A 19,158-nucleotide genomic window follows, 5' to 3' on the forward strand; every position below is an offset into this window, starting at 1 on the left:
GTTCACTAATTAGTATACATGGAATAATTTTTACTTAATTATGTGAGAAGCAGCAGGTTGGATGTTTAAAGTCCATGTCTCAGATTACCTGATTTATAGCAAATATACAATAGATGCGGAACAAATTATCTTGCATTAAGTTCCACAAAATCAACAGAAATCTTGTTTCTGAATGGATTGTAGTCAAATTTTGGCCTTGGTTTCTACCTAAATTGAAATTGGAGGCTAATAGACATCATATGTCACAAACATGAACAATAGCATGCATGCCCATGCTCTCTCTAGTTTCCAGCTGAATTTGATTTTGTTGATTATCTCTTATCTATGCAGATTGAGGATATGTGCAGAAGAATAAAAGCATCTGCTGTTCCTGTTGTATCTGATTCTGAAGGTTACTTTCTCAACTTTGTTCCTTTGAGACTTTTATTCTCCTTGATTGTTGAACTATTCAGCTTTACTAATCTATCATGATTCTAAGGCATCAGCTCTGCTAATTTTTTACACCTTGTGCATGTCATGGTCAATTTGACTGATTATTGCTGAATAATTATTGTTTTCATTGGAAATTTGGAATGGCATGCACCCTAAATTGCATTTGAATTGTGAAAGTTACTTTCCGGTTCAATGACATTATTTTTTTAACAGAATGCAAGGATTTATAATTTGGCCCTACTGATTAATGGATTTCAATTTCTTTGTTCTTTTGGTAAAAATTGTTTGTCTGCATGTGTATACTTGAGGCTAGGTGGGGGTGGGACTTATCATTTTGCATTTCATATTTCAGATCTTTTCCAGTCTGCCTTTATTTTTGTTCATGGATACATCAGAGTTTATGTATTAGTACATTATCTCCACCAACCTGTTCAATCTATTTGAGTTGTACCAATGCATGCATCTCTTTGAGAGGAATTGTCTTGAGTGGTGCTGAAGGTGTGGCATTGATGCACAATTTGAAGCATTCGAATTTGCACTTTAAAAGAATGGATGCTGATATCTTTTGTAAAAAGCTCAACAGCGTACTTTAATATTGATTACCAAATTCTCTGTTTTTTGCAGTGCCCCATCTCATGTCCTAGGTATTCCATCCCAATGTGTTACTTTGGGCATGTGCAAATGTGGTTGTGACCTGGCATGTCCCAGGGATCTACGTGTGTCATGAGGCTCAAGATACTCTCCTTTTGGCCTATGACTAGTGTGTGGAATTTTTCCCTGGTGAATAAGACTCACCACTTGCTCCTTGTGCAGCCCCCTAAAACACAAATAGTGTGTGTTTCACTCATTCCTCAACATCGATCGACTGTCCCTCATTCCGTCATTCCTCAACATCCTACAAGCAATAGCCGACCAGAGATCAACTGCCCATTTTGACAGTCAGTTTTCCACAGATTCTGTGAACCACAATCACCGATTACAACCGACCTTTAGTCAAATGTCCCCCTTGTGTTCCTGTTCTCAATACATTGTCCATACATTTAACCCTCACAACAGACTATAGTCAAGCATATAGCATGTTGAAGTGTGAGATGAGCATCATATCATGTCACATACATTCGTAGGTTTGGCTTTAGTACCTATCCATCATCGCATGACATTCTATTCCAAAAGTAATTACATGGTATCTTGTTGCCTTTCTCCCTTAACCCCAGGAAAGGATTATGTGCATGATCCATAATCCATGACATACAGGAATTATGTTCTCATACATTGCATTTTACCATGCCAGACCATGCAAGGCTTTTGTGGACTTATCTCTAGTTTTGTATCATCCTTGTCTTCCAACACCTCAACTTCTGCTTCAGCTCAAGGAGGTGAGTCACTCCTTCTAGAAGCCTTCTCGCCCTTCTCCTGTGTTCGTGTACTCCCTGTGTGATTGAAGATTGTATCAATCACTTTATTAGCCTTAATCACCTTTATTAGACCCTTAATCCAACTTTCACAAACCTCAACCAAAATTAATTTTTATACCTTTAGGATCTGTTCATTATGCCTAATGACATATCCGAAATATGCTTAATTTTCCCTCTTTTAAAATCAGTTTCAAATTCAGCTGCTTACCTGGACTTCTCTCCTACTTCCAGTAGTCAAGCCAATAGTTGACTGTTACTTTGGCCGTCTCTTTCCAGTTTCTCCATCTCTTCAAACAGTTGACCCCATCAGTCAACTAATAATTGGCTTCCACTTTACATACAGTTGATGCAAAAGTCTATTGGTGGCTGCTACCTTTCCTCCTCGTCTTATTTTAATTTTCGGTCTATATCCTCACTCTGTGGGGTGTAACATTTTTCAGAGTGAGACTTTTTATTTTTATTTTTTCCTTAACAGTTGCAAGTGTGCCTTGTGTAAAATGGAAGCTGCATTTTCCTTACGTTCTTGCTTGTTGTGGAACTGAGAGAAATCCATGCTTTGTAAATAGTTTACTGTAGTGCTCTACTTCTAATTAGAGCTATCACCGTGATGTAATAGATATCAAAGATGTAACTGTGAGGTACTGAGGTATTACTTATAGCTGTAACCATTGATGCTTTATTTTCAGTTGCATGTCTTCTATCATCATTTTTATACTTTTTTTTACTTGTTTTATTTCAGGAACTGAAACAAATCCATTTTCCCTTGATGCCTTAGCAGTTTTCATATTTCGTGTACTTCAACGTGTTAATCATCCGGTACCTGTTCGTCTTAACCACTTCGATTTGTGATATTACTCTGCCTCTTAAACTCTTCTTCATATGTATTAGAACATATCTTATTTTACTTCGTAAATTATGAAGGGGAATCTTGATAAGAACTCTCCAAATGCTGGATATGTTCTGTTGATGTTCTATCATCTTTATGATGGCAAGGTATGATTAGCTTCTACGTTCTTTTTTGCATAGTTCTAATCTGTATTGTTGGGAGATTTATCTGAGTCCCTTTGCTTACATTTCGTAGAGCCGCGAGGAGTTTGAGAGTGAGCTAATTGAACGATTTGGCTCACTTATCAAGATGCCTTTATTGAAGTCTGATAGGTCTGTACTTCTCAATTTGATCTCTTGTATGAGCGATTTATTATTTTTTTCATATCACTACATTATTAATAAAAGTTTAGTAATCTGATGTATGTCTGCATATGTCACATGCCAAGGGTAACTATTGTAATTTTGGTTTTTTATTTTCTGTTTTAATTTCTGTTAGGATTATTTATCCTATAGCTAGAGGCAGTTAGAATCTGAGGTGTGTTGCACATGGGTGAATGGCGTGGCCTATATATTAAGCCACAGCTCTAGTAAAGAGGCAGGATGTGTAATGAATTGAATATTTCTGTACCCCTCTCTCTATTATCTTCTCTCCCCTTCTCTCTCGAATATTCTTCATCTTCTTGCTGTTTCTATCCCTCCCATCTGATCTCTCCCTCCAAATTCTTCTCTTAATGTTCCCAATTCCCTTTTCATACCCTAGCTCAACCCTGAGGGTGTGATAGCATAATAACTCATGGTAAAGCTCATGTAAGTGATTAAGGCCCATGATCACATTGAACTTTCATTTTTTGGATTATCTTTGAGAAGGTAAGATTAAATTGGGATTACGATTTTAGGATGAAAAAGCTAAGTTATGGAACTAAGGATGAGCGAAAGGAAGAATGAAAAATTGTAGACAAGTGGTAGAATTGAGTGGGCTTCCTAGGATTTCACCTGAAGAAATTAATTTCTTTTTTGATTAAATATATTAAGTCTACATCATAGTTCTGAAAGGCGCAAAGGGTCCTAAAGCCTGAGGCGCGAGGCGCACCTTTTAGAAAAAAAAACTTAAAATCTTGTAAAATCATAAAAAACTATCAAATTATCAATAATAACACATGTATATCATTAATGATTCATTATCTTCAAATTCTAAACTAACATCATCAAAATTGATTCATTTATCATGCAAATTCTAAACTAGAAACATCATCAAAGTTCAAACTTAAAGTCTCAAACTCAAACAAATACCAATCATTATGTAAAGTTCTAAACAAACATAAATATTACAAGTCCACAATCAAGAAAATGTTTTCATTTTGAAAAATGCTATTTTTCTAAGTTTGGAAGATTAGCGCATTATAAGAAAACATATAAGAAAATATTTTCATTTTGAAAAACTATCTCCCAGTATTTTGATAGCTAATATTCATTGTTGTTAAAATGATTTTTAATGAATTTTTCAAAAAATAGTAGGTATGTATTTTGGGGGTGGTAAAATCACTAAATCCCGAGTTTGTACTAAAACCAAAATTCTATTTTCTTATTGTTATGGATTTTGATTTTTTAGATATTTTTATTGAATCCAAATGGGGGTACTTTCTTATTTGCATTTATATATTAAAGTAAATGGAAGGTAAAATATAAATAAAAGAAAATGTGGACATTTACTTAAACTAAAGAAATGTAAATATGATGTTGTAATGTATACATGATGTAACTAAGAAGAGGGGAGAAATTGGGTTGCCTAGGTTTCAATTAAAAGTAGTTTCATGAGGCGCGCCTCTTGCCTCAACGCCTCACCGTGCATGGCGAGGGCCTTATTGAAATTGCCTCACCTCGCCTCGGCCCAGGCGAGGCGCAAAACTGGCGCCTTAAGGCGCTTTGCGCCTAGGCACCCTTTTAACAGCTATAGTCTACATATAATTTCATTATAGGATGCATTTGGTGAGGATTTGGAGAAACATTTCCAGCAAAAAAAGTGATTTAAGATTACAATTACTTGTTCAGTCCTGCCAAGGGAAGTGTAAAATTCACTTCAGAGGAGGTATATATGTAATCATTTTACGATTGTTTAATGGACGGTACAAGAACTATAAGCTCCAATCAATGTCACCGACTATTTTACCTTTTGCCAACCCTATCATTGCTCTATCACTGCCATTACTAAGTTCGATTACAAGCACTAAGTTTGCTCTACCACCACTTTCACCAAAACAATATCACTGTTATCAGAGCACTAAGTTTGACTTATTGTTTTGGCATAAAAAGTATAAAAACCAACTGCAATACAAGTCTTACAAAGTAACTAAATGTTAAGAAATTCAAATTTTTTAAGTTTTAGGAATTTTTCCTTTTCTTCATTAAAATTTCATTATTGTGATGGATCTCCATCCAGAAGCAACCTAGTCAAACTTTTTGACTGCCCTTGTTATGCTATCACTAACTCCTAAAGCTTAAGCTGTTAGAAGAGGAAAAGCTCCCACCAATATATGTCAAAAGTGTCCAGCACTTCCCCCTGCATGTAACCACATGAACAACATACATGCTAGTAAACAAGAGTGCACCAAGTCATATAGAACAAGAGTGCACATAACAAGTTTGAACACTTCTAAAATTAGAGCCCTGACATTATGCTAAGTTATCACTGGTCTCAAAAGCTTTAGCTGTTAGAAAAAGGACCAACAACGTATACAAAAGTGGACAAAAGCATTGCTGGTCAGCATTTGGAAATAACATTTAAAATAGGGATAGTTGTTCACAGAAAACCATGCAGCATCAGGATCTGTACAATTGCATTGAGCACAACAAAAAGTTTCTTAGTTGATTGAAAAAATATAATTGGGTACAATGTGGTAAATGAGAAGGCTTGGGAAAATCTTTCTTTAATTTATGGGAGCTACACCTGATTTAGTAACTTGGATGTCACTGTCTCTGCTGTGCAGAGTTAAGCAGTAAATTTATTAATGTAATTGACATGATTACAATGAATTGAGTTGTGTTTTACATACGGAGTGCTGTTGTAACCTTGGCATGAAGCAATGTTGAGGAAGGCACTATAGCAGAATATGCATTTTTTTTTTTTTTTTTTTTTTTGGGGGGGGGGGGGGTGGGGGGTGGAAATGGAATTTAGGCAGTGTAATTTGAATTAGCCTAGAATAGGACTTAGGTAGCTGTGGCCCCTGCCTGTCCCCCGTATCATTCACCGATGGTGATTACAGTTACCTTTTTGACGTCTTTCGACTACAATATATTAACTGGGGAAAAAAAAGAAATGATGGGACATGGAAGGTCCTCTATTCTTAGTATGTCAAGGTAAAAATGATCTTTTAAGCTTGAATTACAGTCCGTCAAGTACTGAGACCAGTCCATCTTTTAAGTTTGAACACTTCTTAGTACAAAGCACTGAGACCAAAATAAGTGAAGGTGGAAGACTTTTTTTTTTTTTTTCTGTTGGGGTGGGGAGAGGGGAAGGAGGAGCTGGTGGGGGAGGGTGGGTACCTGAAATAACACACTCAAGTAGCTCCATGTGAATATTTATTTTATGCATTACATGAGGATCCCGAAGCTGTTAGTTTCTTGTCTTCTTCTTTTCTTAGATACATAATGGTTTTTATAATCTTTTGTTTTTGTTCCTTGATCTTTTCCCTTTATGTTTTCTACTTTTTAACAATTCAATTCCATCTCATTACAGAGTTAAATGACATATAAAGTCCACATGCTTATTATTCTGTCTCTTTTACATAATTTTTTTTTCTTATTTCTGATGTGTTTTTGGATATGTAGGGATCTTCTTCCTGATTCTGTGAAGTCTATATTGGAGGAGGGAATCAATCTTTACAAGCTTCACCAGAGGAGGCATGGCAGGTTGGCAATTCCTTTACAAGCTTTATAGTCATTCTTTGCATTTTCTTGCTTTCTGGACCCAACGAGATTTTACACATAGTTGTTAAATCGAGATTCGAATCGAGAATCGAAATCCTTATTTTATGAATTGTGAATTGAGAATCAAATCGAATTGTAAGATTCGGTACACATTCTCAATTTCAACCATATATAATATATATCCATAGAAAATAAATAATATGCCCACCATGATCAATTCTTTTAAATATAGATAGATAAATAATACTTCTAAATATATTTGCTAAGTTTAAAATTATATCAAAAGGCAAAAGTATATTCATGTTGCCTTTAAATTCAAATTGCACCAAACCAAACCACTTTCAAAATAACAAACTAGAAAAAAAAAAAAAAAACCTACAACTATTAGGTTACTAATGAACTCCATTGTTCATAATCTTCACTAGTTATCAATCATCTTCATTTTCAAGTTCAAGAGCATCATCATTTTCATCATCTTATTTGTCTACAAAGATAGCCAAATCGAACGAATATTTGATTAAAGCGTACATGCAGACGAAGTCGCACGAATCGTGCGATCGTCCGATTCATGCAATTTACGATCTATTTGTCCTATTCACGGTCGATTCTAAGGAATTTTCTATTCACCCTATAGATTCGACTCGATTTCTATATGAATCGAGTCGACTCGTACGATTCGAATCATGAATCGTATGATTCTAATAACAACAGTGATTTTACATGGTAATTATTTGGAAATATTCTGTGGAATATGAAAAGTCTGTTTGCCAAGATGAGAGCGTGAAAAGGTGAATCATCGTTGTAAGGAACCAGTCTGGACCTACCTGTTATAGTAAGGCCTTGTAACAGAATCAATTCTTTTCTTTAGGCAAGTTCTTAAGTTTTAAAGAAGGTTCTATCAAAGGTCAGAATCAATTCTTTTCGTTGGGCTACTGTAGCCTCATTTTCATCTTTTTGTGGGTTGTGGAATTTGTACAATCCCTTTCTTTACTCCACAAGATCTCAGAAAAATCCATGGGCAAATTGATGTCACCAAAAAACCTTTCATCACAACAGAAGAACCTATATTTGTTCTTTTGGCCTTATATTCCCCTGCATGTAAATGTCACGTTTCTGATACTTTAAATACTTCAATCTGCTTCATTCAAAATCCCCAAGCACTGATTTGGTTTGGTTGGCTTCAGTGCACCAAGTCCTAGTCTCAAGAACTGTTCCCATTTTATCTTGTCCAACTAGCATTCGGAATAGTCAGCGCACTTGAAAGTTCTTTTCAGTTCTGGTCCTCAAGCACTGATCCAGTTGAAAGGGCACCACCAAAATCTAAGTCCCAGTCCCAAGCTTTTCATTTATCTTGTCCCAACTTGCAATCCAAGTACTCAATCCAATCAAATGCAGATTGAAAAACCACTATGTTCATAACTACCTTGTTCTATTTGTTCATAAGTCTATTGTTTATAATCGGCCACTATTAGGTGGATATTGAAAATCAACTATTCAATTGGTTGACTACTGCTGCATTATCTTGTCTTTTGTTTCTCAGAAACTGAAGCCGTATAGTTTTACCTATCAGGAAAGTCATTGTGGGATACCCTTCGGTTGGATTTTTTTTTTTTTATACACTTAAATATTCTTTGGCTCCAGACAGTTGGGGCACTTGGAGAGGGGGTTCTAGTAGCTAACTTTCAGCTTATTCTTGCAGATTGGTTCTGCTCAAAATTGAGTTCCTATTTTGCTATTGTGAGGTTTTGTTTGATTCGCCAAAGTTTTAAGGAATGAAGCCCATATCTTAGGTTACTAAATATGTCCGAACTTTGAGTTCTGGCACTTCTTGAAAGGAAAATCACTATGCATATAGCTAAGTATCATCTCCGGCTATGAATTGCCTTTCAATAAGTGATTACTTAGTTATGTTTACAATGAATGGCCTAATATGTACATTTCCAAATTTAACTGATAACTTGAATGGACCTTATGCCTTGTCCATGTGATTTCTAGAAACAAGTCGGCTGATTCTAACTAGTTACCCAGAAAACAATATTTTGAGGGCCAGTTTACTAGTTCTAATTTTTTCAGAAATGACTGTTAGTAATTTTTGTTCATTGTGAAAGAGAATCATTAGCAGAGTAATTTTTGTTTAGCATACAAGGTTGTGATACGGTTGATACAATGAAGTGTCTTCTTTTTGAAGTGGATCAACTTTCATATGGAGTATCAGTGACTTAATGAAGTAGGTTGGGATCTGATGGACTTATTTGATGCTTGTATCTTAGTATATGATATATATATATATATATATATTGCTGATAAGTATCTGATAATTTTTTGTCATCTTCTTTATTGTTTTTAATTTTATCTGGTGGCAACCTGTTAAAATATTTTCTTATGCACCTACTTTAGATTAGAATCGACAAAAGGATCATATGCTGCTGACTGGGCTATATGGGAGAAGCAATTGAGACAGATTCTGTTTGGCAATGCTGATTATCTTAATTCTATTCAGGTTAGTATAAACAGCTGATGTTATCCCACATTAATCACTCATAGTCTGATTGTATATGCTATTAGCAATCATCTCCAAAAACCTTAATGCTAACATTATAGTTTACCTATAAGCTGGTACACACACAGTAAAAGAAAGAAAACATTCTACCTTTCCCACATACTGTGCTCATGGAAAGTCACTGGATATCTTTACATTCTGATTTGTGTTTACTGGTTTTGAATGACAACATTTTATGGCACTGGTCATATTTTCTGCATTATTTGCTTGTTCCCAGGTCCCATTTGAATTTGCTGTCAAGCAAGTCTTAGAACAACTCAGAACCATAGTGAAAGGTGATTATAAAGCACCGAGTACTGAGAAGAGGAAGTTTGGAAACATTGTCTTTGCTGCTATCAGTTTGCCTGTCAGTGAAATCAGAAGTCTCTTGAATAAAGTAAGTAATTGTCTGCTTGCTGATCTAATTTTTATGTGTCTACTTGAAAGTGAAAACCATGCAAACTTCATGCATTGTTCTGTCTCACTTCTTTCTAATGCTATTGAAATGTCCCGTACTCTGTCATTGGTTTTAAATTATGTTTTTGTTTGAGGCAGTTGACAAAATGATTGTCATACTATTTTTTACAAAGGGGTTGGTTCCCTTACAAAAAGGACAAAACTAATGGCGGACACAGAAAGTTAGTTCAGTGAGGGCGAAAATACACTGATAATTCTTTTTACAAAAATAAATAACAAAAGAGAAAAAAATATATTGAACAATTGTAAGAAAACTTGGTATATTATTCTCTTCCACTTGATTACAATATATATAGAAGAAAGAAATTAATTAAATCCCTATAATTAAGAGAAAAAAAGAAGGAATCATAATTACATTAATTACTAATTTACATCGATCGATCAATCAATCGCAACAATTAAGATTGATTATAATCAATCCCATAGATTGAGGTATTGATAATCAATCCCATAGTTTGTGGGATTGATTATCCAACAAATTTTACAGCAAAGAATTCCAACACTCCTCCTCAAGTTGGGTTGTAAATATTTATCATGCACAGTTTGCAACTTAGATCTTCAGAATGTGCTATTAGAAGTGCTTTAGTTAGGATATTGACAGTTTGTAAATTAAAAGGAATGTAAACAGACTTAATTACATCCCCTTCTATTTTTTCTCTGATGAAATGCTAATCTATTTCCACATGCTTTGTCCAGTCGTGATGAACTGGATTTTTGGCAATACTGATAGTAGATTGACTATCACACAATAGCTAGATTGATCCCTCAGAAGGTATCTTCAACTCGGCTAATACTTTTCACCTAAATTCCTTCACAAATACCATGAGCCATAGCATGGAATTTCGCTTCTGCACTACTCCTAGCTATCACAACTTGCTTTTTACTTCTCCATGTGGTCAGATTTCCCTAACATAGGTACAATATCTAGAAATAGATCATCTATCTGAGATTGAGCCTGCCCAGTCTGCATCAGAATACAATTTCACTTTTCTTCTTGAGTTCTTTCTGAATAACAATCTCTTTCTTGCATTCATTTTCAAGTATCTCAAGATTCTGTACACCGTTGTTATGTGTTCTTCAGTAGGGTTGTTCATGAACTAGCTAACAACACTCACTGAGAATGCTATGTCAGGCCTAGTATGTGGAGATAGATCAACTTCCCTACTAGTCTTTGATATCTTCCCTTCTCTACAGGAGCATTGTCTTTATTTGAACCAAGTTTGGTAGTGTAGTCCATAGGTGTCTGCAGGTTTACACCCAAGCATAGCTATTTCTTTAAGAAGATCTAGTATGCACTTTCTTTGAGAAATTGTAATGCCCTGCTTAGACCTAGCCACTTGCATTCCCAAGAAGTATGTGAGTCTCCCTAGATCCTTGATCTCAAACTCTCTAGCTAGAAATTCTGACTCTTGGAAACTTCTCAGCATAATCCCATGTTAGAACTATATCATCAACATAAACAATCAATACGAAAATCAATTCATCTAAAGAATGTTTTACAAACATTGTGTGATCAGGCTATCCTTGTATATACCCATTACTCTTCATAACACTAGTAAATCTCTCAAACCAAACTTGGGGTGATTGTTTTAGACTGTAAAGTGACTTCTTTAGTCGACACACTTTCCTGATGTTTGATGAGTTTTGTAGTCTCTAGGGAATATCCATATAGACCTCATCTTCTAGATTCTCGTTCAAGAATGCATTCTTGACATCTAGTTGATGGAGGGGCCAATCCAGATTTGTTACAAGAGATAGGAGTATCGGAACAGTGTTGAGTTTTACAAATGGAGCAAAGGTCTCCTCATAATCTATGCCATAGGTTTGAGTAAACCCCTTAGCTACCAACCGAACCTTGTATCTCTCAATACTATCATCTATCTTTGTTTTTACCGTGAAGATCCACTTGCATCCGATCAAGTTCTTTCCCTGAGGTAAATCAGTAATTTTCCAAGTACTATTCTTCACCAGAGCATTAACTTCCTCATTAACTGCCTTCTTCCATTCTGGGATAACTGTAATGCCCCATTTTTACAAATACACAATGATGTAAAATATAAGCCAACATCACCCCGGGCGTTATGGAAACCCTTACCAACGAAAGCATTGGATCGAACCTGCAAGCTTAATTAAAGCTAAATAGAGGGGGTTTCCACTAGATTTCATCTCCAAGTACAAGAAATGCATACAGCCTTCAATACTCCATAAATCACAACACAACACATCATAATGGGTACAATTGTAGAACACCCACACACACTCTTTACAACCCTGAGTACTCTAGCTGCTATTCACAATATATTTCTTAGGTTACGAGGGTACATAATGAATCCAGGATCCCAAAGCTAGTGAAGCTCCATCTCCTTGCTCACGCTTTAACCTAGAACCTGTAATGCTTGATACTTTTGATAAAGCTGGGACGATGAATGCCCCAGGGGTAAGAAACACCCGAGTTAGATTATTACATCTAAGTGAATGGTAAGAAAGAAAGAAACTATGCATGCAAGAGCAATATGTAGCTTTTCCAGGAAACATGCAGAAATAAGAACGAAATCTCCCCACGATCACGGCTCACCACAAGAGCACAAGGTCTAGGCTCACCGCAAGAGCATGAGATCCCCTGTGATACCCCAACAAATAGCCACAAATACAAATACCGAGATACATGTGCAATAGGCAAGATTTGCTCAAAAGTAACAAACACACGAGATGTAACCTCTCGGCCCTCTTACACAGGCACGAGGTATCCTCCTTACTTGCCATGTATGAACCCCTCGGCCCCCTTACACAGGCCCACGTGGTCAGCCCCCTTACACAGGCCCACGTGGTAGTTCGCACATAACAAGCCACCAACTAGCCACAGCCACCAAATGACAAGATGTATGACAAAGCAGAAGGAATATGATCACAAGCCACCGAGTCACCATCATCCTGCTGGCGCTTGTGTGAAACATCTCAGCCTCACCTCTAGGCTAAGCCCCACCTCTAGGCACGTGATCATGGTCCAATCCCTCAGCCTCACCTCTAGGCACGGCCCCACCTCTGGGCACGGGATTGCCCCCTTGATCATCGTGATGTTCTACCAACAAGCCCCCAAGTTATCATGTACAAGTTCCCGATCCACCAATAACAACTATCACCAAACAACATGTGGAAGACAAAACAGAAGGAATATGTACAAACTAAGGAATATCAGGTAGGCACGGCCTCAATAACCATGACATCTTGGATTGAATTAGGAATGGAGATAGAATTAATTTTGCTAGTGAATGCTTGGTAAGATGAAGATAGACCCTCATAACTCACATAGTTGCCAATAGGGTACAATGGCTTACTTCTGCATCTCTCACCCCTTTTCTGAGTGCAGTGGGTAGGTTCTCATCAGAATTATCATGATCACTTAAACCAATACCTACAGAATTTTCCTCCATAGTTTGCAAGTCAGATGTAAGGATTTTTACCTCAAGTTTAGATGTCGACAGTAATGGTGAATCTGCTAGTGTCTCTGATTCCTTCGGTTTACCCCTTTTTTTGTGATAGACACTTAATGCGAGATTGAAAGAATTAGTTGGTTTTGATTCAGGTTCAATTTGGACGCTTGGAGAAGGTGCAATTTCAGGTGGTGTGCAATCGATGCTATCCAAGAAAAACTGATATTTTTGTTGACTCTGGCTAGAACTCTCCCTCTAAATATCAGTTTTGGGATAATAGGGTTTTGTTTCAAAAAATGTGACATCCATGGTGTGATAAAACCTTTGGTTGTCAGAACAGAAGCATTTATAACCCTTTTGGTTGGAAGAGTACCTTACAAAGATACATTTGGAGGATCAAAAGTCAAGTTTGGTTCGATGTTGTTGATGGATATGAACAAACACAGTACACCCAAATATCTTTGGAGGAAGAGAGGAAATCAGTCGACTTTGAGGGAAGTGTTGTAAGAATACTTGATGTGAAGTGGAGAAATCTAAAACTTTGGGTGGAAGCTGACTGATTAGGTATGCTGCTGTAAGAATAGCCTCACCCCAAAAACGTTTTGGAACATTAGATGAAAACAACATAGACCTAGCAATGTCCAGAAGGTGCATATTCTCTCTCAGTTATCCCATTTTGCTGAGGGGTATCTACATAGGAACTTTGGTGTATGATTCCCCCAGTTGATAGGTATGAGCCAAGACTAGAATTAAAGAACTCTCTTCCATTGTCAATTCTAAGTATTTGAATGGAAGTTTGAAATTGATTTTTGATCATTGTTTTGAAATTCTTAAATATTTGAGAAACTTCTGATTTAATTTTCATAAGAAAAATCCATGTGAGTCGTGTGTAATCATTTATGAAAGAGATGAACTACCGAGCTCCTATGATATTTGGAACTTGAGATGGGCTCCAAACATCACTGTGGATCACAGAAAAATGTTTTGATGATTTGTATGGTTGAATCGGGTATGAACTGCGAGAGTGTTTTGCAAATTAACAAATTTCACATTGAAAAGAAATAACACTTTTATTTCTTAATAAACTTGGGAAAAGTTTGGATAAGTATAGAAAACTTGGGTGGCCTAACCTGTAATGTCACATCATGACCAACCTCTTACTCTTATTTTTCAACTCACTAACAAACACACAAGAGTTAGTTTGACAAGAAGTAGGTTCACTCACTCTTAGATGAGATTGCCTCACAGAATCTAGTTGAATCTTAAGATGATAGAGCCCAGCATGACTCCTAGCACTACCAATCATCCTCCCCAAAGTCAAATCCTAAAATTCATAAATATGAGGAGAAAAATTAGCTATACAATTAAGTTCTTGGGTGATTTTATTTATGGAGAACAGGTTGCTATCTAGATTAGGAACATATAATGCAAATTTGAGTGTTATGCCCCTGGATACCACAATCGAACCAGTCCCTTCAACTTTTGCCAAACAACCATCTGCAATTCTAATTGTGAGAGCTTCATTACAAGGAGAATATTTGTTGAAAACTCGCCTATCTCCTGTCGTGTGATTAGAAGCACTAGAGTCGACAATCCAGGGCTTATAGTGCTCTTGTTTCACAATTAAAGCCTTAAGAAAATTACCTTTTTGAGCTATGGAACCTGATCCACCAACTAGTAGGTTTTGTTGTGCTTGTAGCAACCTTCTCAGTCCATCAAGTTCCTCTTTGCTAAAGTTTGCAAAGTCCATCAAGTTCCTCTTTGCTAAAGTTTGCAAGCTGCTCTGAACTGCCAACCATGTCGTCTCGACTTTTCTTTTGTGCTACTATTTGTGGCTTCCAATCAGCAGGTTTTCCATAGAGTTGCCAGCAGATTTCTTTTGTATGACCAGGGCAGCGGCAATGTTCACACCGTGGTCTTCCCCCTTTTCGTGGCTGTTGTTACTGGTTTCGAACAACCAAGGCTGATGATTCACCACCAGCAGTTAATTTTTCTATCCCCATCATCAATTGGCTTCTACTCTCTTCTCTTCGAACCTCAAAGAAAGCTTCTCGTAAGCTTGGTAGTGGTTTTGTGCTAAATATTCCTCTTACCACATCAAGATTTGAATTCAGGCCCAAGCAAAATTTGTAGACCCTCATATTCTCTATAATCTTCTTGTACAATTTGAGATCAGTGGTGGTTTCCTAGGAATATTTTTCAAAAGCATCAGTTGCTGCCAGTTTTGAAGGAGTTTGTTGTAATACTCGGTTATAGATAAATCACCTTGTTGGAGATCGTGCAACATGCCCTCAATTGTCACTAGTTCAGGGGTGTTGTCTTTGTGTGAATAAGTGTCTTTTGCAACCTCCCAGACTTCTGCAACAGTTTCATATAAGAGAAAATTTTCTCCTATGCGTAGCTCCATGGAATTTACTAGCTAAGACATAACTTGGCTGTTATCTCTCTTCCAAATCCATTAATCAGCATCTTTTTCATCTTGTTTGATGATATTTCCAGTAAGATAATCTTCTTTCTCCTCATTGTGGACGTGAAACATGAAGGATTAAGACCATTAGATGTAGTTTCGCCCATTCAATTTGTAGATGGTGATGGATGCGGATGAGTAGTTTGACAAGTCACCCCCATTATTGTTGTTGTACATGACAGTTTCGACATTAGAGGAGGAGGATTTTGGAGTTTCAATTGAGGATTCGTTGGTATTTGACATGTTTGCGATCTGATGTTACTGCCAAGAATGAAATAAAGACTAGGGCGACTGATGAATACTGTCGGAATAAGCAGTGTAGAATGCTGCCAAAAAAAGCAATAGATAAAAACTGACCTAGGACGATTGTGAGAAGAATAGGAAGCATCTAGGGTTGCTCTAATACCATAAACAATTGTAAAAAAACTTGGTATATTATTCTCTTCCACTTGATTACAATATATATATAGGAGAAAGAAATCAATCAAATCCCTATAATTAAGAAAAAAAATTAATTACATCAATTACTAATTTATATCAATCCCAACAATTAAGATTGATTATAATCAATACCATAGATTGTGGGATAATTGATAATCAATCTCATAAATTGAGGGATTGATAATCAATCACATAGTTTGTGGGATTGATTATCTAACAAACTTTACAATAAAGAATTCCAACATATATACATATATGTAATATTCCCTTTCGAGATCTTGAAATAAACATTTATAAATTTGTCTTTAGATTAAAAGATAAAATTTTACATAGTAAACATAAATCTTTAAGATTGAAGCTCAGAAGAGATGAAGAAAATAAGGGTGAAAACATGTAAAAATAGAAAATTATGACAAAAAAGTAACCGAAAAAATCATCTCTTGACAGCTCAAATCTCTCTTTTAATCCTACAAAGTAAAGAGCATTTAAAACCATAAAGGTTTAAACTGCTCAACTTGTTCACATGGAAACTAGAATAGTAAAACTATTGAATATATAACAGTGCTTAATTTCTAAACACGTAACTTAGGCCAATATCTAAATTACAATAATTTACTACAAATAGTTAGAAGAAAGCCCAATCTAAATTGGCTAACAAAATAAATAATGTAAATAAGAAAAAAGTTACTTGAAATGTTTCTTGTAGGTTTCAAACGCCTGTTGCCTTACTGTTGAAGTAAAACTCGGTACAGAAACTGCTAATCCATGCTGCAGCTCTTAGCAAATGTTACACATTTAAAAGTTTCTAAAGTTTACATCACAACAGATTAATAAATTTTTAATTTCAAGTAACTTAGTTCGCCCCTTTGTGGGACCATCCCTAAAACCTGCCCCAAAAAAAAAACTCAGGGAAAACTCTTGACACCTCAAAGGCTTTCAGGTTCTTTCTAAGTCGAATCAAGATTGACGTGATGTAATTAAAGGAATCAAGATTGACATGATGTAATTAAAAAAGAAAAGGAAAAATTGTTATTGCAAACCCACCCCTCCTACGAAAAAAATCCCAACCATTGGAGGAGGCATGACCTAGCACACATAAATATTAAAAAAAAAAAAAAAAAAAAAAGGGCTCTAAATGTCATAAGCCACTAAACAGTGTAGAATAGCTAGGTTGTGAAAAAATTTAAACCTCAGGTTTAGACATTGATAGAAGGTCCATTTACCCTAGGATAGTGAATTCTTGGCCAGGGTATCAGAATTTCCCACATTAACGAATATATAGAAGGAAAAAGAAAGGTCTTAAAATTCTGCTTTGATGTCATTGGAATACAGAAGGTATATTCTGACATAAATTTGTGGCTAATCATTAAATAAATCCATTGAGCTGCTTGTTTTGAAATTTATTTTGAGCCCGCAAATGTTGGGATCAGAGAGAAGTTAGAAGGCCTTTTAATACTAATTAGAGTGGCTAATCAATGAATTTTTCATTGAACTGATTGTTGTTTCAAAATTTATTTTGAGTCCAACAAATGTTGGTTGAGAGAAAACTTAGGAAGGCCTTCTATTACTACTCTGAAAGGACAAGAACAAAGATCTAAGCACAAGCCTTTTAGTACAGTTCCTAGAACTATGGAGGAAATGCCTTTTACTGCCAATACAGCATCCAGTATATGTTGCAAATTGCAGGTGTTGCTGTTGGAGATCTTTTTTAATGCTTGTGGTGCTACTCTATTTTAGCTCAAAGTACCTTCGTTGTGTAAGAAAACAGATAATGCATGATGTTGTTTCTTGTTTTAGCCTTGATAACAGATAATGCATGATGTTGGCTCATTTCAAGCAAGCATATAACAAACTCAAAAGAAACATCAACTTTCTTTTCTCATCCTATCTTCATGTTACATGCAGTTGGCTGAGCAGAGTCCCAAGGTCGAGAGTCTCCTCAAAGACACAAATATGGAGAACGGCCTAGCAAAGGCCCATGTGACACTGGCTCACAAAAGAAGTCATGGTGTTACAGCCGTAGCAAGCTATGGCATTTTCCTAGATCAAAATGTCCCCGTCAACATGAATGCTATACTCTTCACGGATAAAATGGCAGCGTTAGAAGTCTCTTTCGGCTCTGTTGATGGCGAAGAGATCGCCTCAAAGAACCAGTGGCCTCATGTGACCCTGTGGACTGGTGAAGGTGTTGCACCTAAAGAAGCCAACACATTGCCACAACGGCTTTCAGAGGGGAAGGCTACTCGGATTGACATCAATCCTCCCATAACAATAACTGGCGTTCTACAATTTTACTAAAAGTGTCACATGCTCAATTCCCTGGACTGGAACACCTTCTCCCCCCCATCCCTTTCTCTTTTTTCTTTTTTGGTTGAGTGAAGCATCCTCTTTCCGGGAAGAAGAGAACAATTTTTAGGTTCTTGGTTTGCTTGCTTGAGAGAGCTTTTGTATATTGAGGCTAGGTTAGAATGGCGAAGTATAAGAAGAAATTTTGTGCTCACTCACTGGTGCTTGTAAGGAACCTCTATTAGTTAAGGTTATTGGGTATATGTTTTTGCTCCATGGGCTCACTTTGACCATTAATCATTCTGTTGTTTAAATTATTATTTGCATAAACAACAAAAAAATATCAAACCTTGATCCCATATGAATTTTGACTTGCTAATCAACATCGTTACCACCTTGCATGCTAGGCCATTTCATTAAGGAGTTCTCTATCCTTTTTTTATTTTTGGCATTCCTCCATCTCCTTTGCTGTACAGGTTTCCTTCATTCCATCTATTTTTCATAACGGAAGTCTTCTAAAGAGTTCATTTATTTATTTCTTAAAATTTGGGGTTTAGGGATGCCAAATACCAGTTGTTATAAAATGCATAGTAAGTTCACTGCCCCCTTCTGACTATCAGTGGCTGATTTAAGCCATAGTCATAACCTTCTAATCCAAAACAAAAATGCTATTTTATTTAGTGAATTTTACAGCTTACTTTCTGATTAATCCAAAACAATGTTTCTAAAATGGCAAAAATACCTGTGAGCTACCATTTACATTAATTACAAGCTGGGTAACTAGAGCTCTGGTGTGGTCAAGGCCGGAATTGTGAGAGGCAATCTACCTATAAAGACGCACGCTGAAATTATAACTGCATATTTCTACACAATTGTCAATCAAAAATCCGAATAAAGACTGTTTGTTCAGATAATTCA

General features: G+C 36.3%; 1 protein-coding gene across 3 annotated transcripts in view; it reads left to right on the forward strand.

Moving 5' to 3' along the window:
- LOC127797613 (tRNA ligase 1) overlaps positions 1 to 18,514 on the forward strand; it is a 78,592-nt gene extending 60,078 nt beyond the window's left edge. For all 3 annotated transcript variants that reach the window (XM_052330659.1, XM_052330667.1, XM_052330678.1), the window contains 8 exons: positions 331 to 391; positions 2,587 to 2,663; positions 2,769 to 2,840; positions 2,929 to 3,005; positions 6,501 to 6,581; positions 8,997 to 9,099; positions 9,377 to 9,535; positions 17,860 to 18,514. In XM_052330659.1, the coding sequence (XP_052186619.1) occupies positions 331 to 391; positions 2,587 to 2,663; positions 2,769 to 2,840; positions 2,929 to 3,005; positions 6,501 to 6,581; positions 8,997 to 9,099; positions 9,377 to 9,535; positions 17,860 to 18,252 (1,023 nt within the window). In that variant the 3' untranslated portion in view covers positions 18,253 to 18,514. The remainder of the gene's footprint in view (positions 1 to 330; positions 392 to 2,586; positions 2,664 to 2,768; positions 2,841 to 2,928; positions 3,006 to 6,500; positions 6,582 to 8,996; positions 9,100 to 9,376; positions 9,536 to 17,859) is intronic.
- The last annotated feature ends 644 nt before the right edge of the window (positions 18,515 to 19,158 follow it).

Source organism: Diospyros lotus, chromosome 1 (assembly GCF_014633365.1).
Source record: "Diospyros lotus cultivar Yz01 chromosome 1, ASM1463336v1, whole genome shotgun sequence".
Lineage (NCBI taxonomy): Eukaryota > Viridiplantae > Streptophyta > Magnoliopsida > Ericales > Ebenaceae > Diospyros > Diospyros lotus.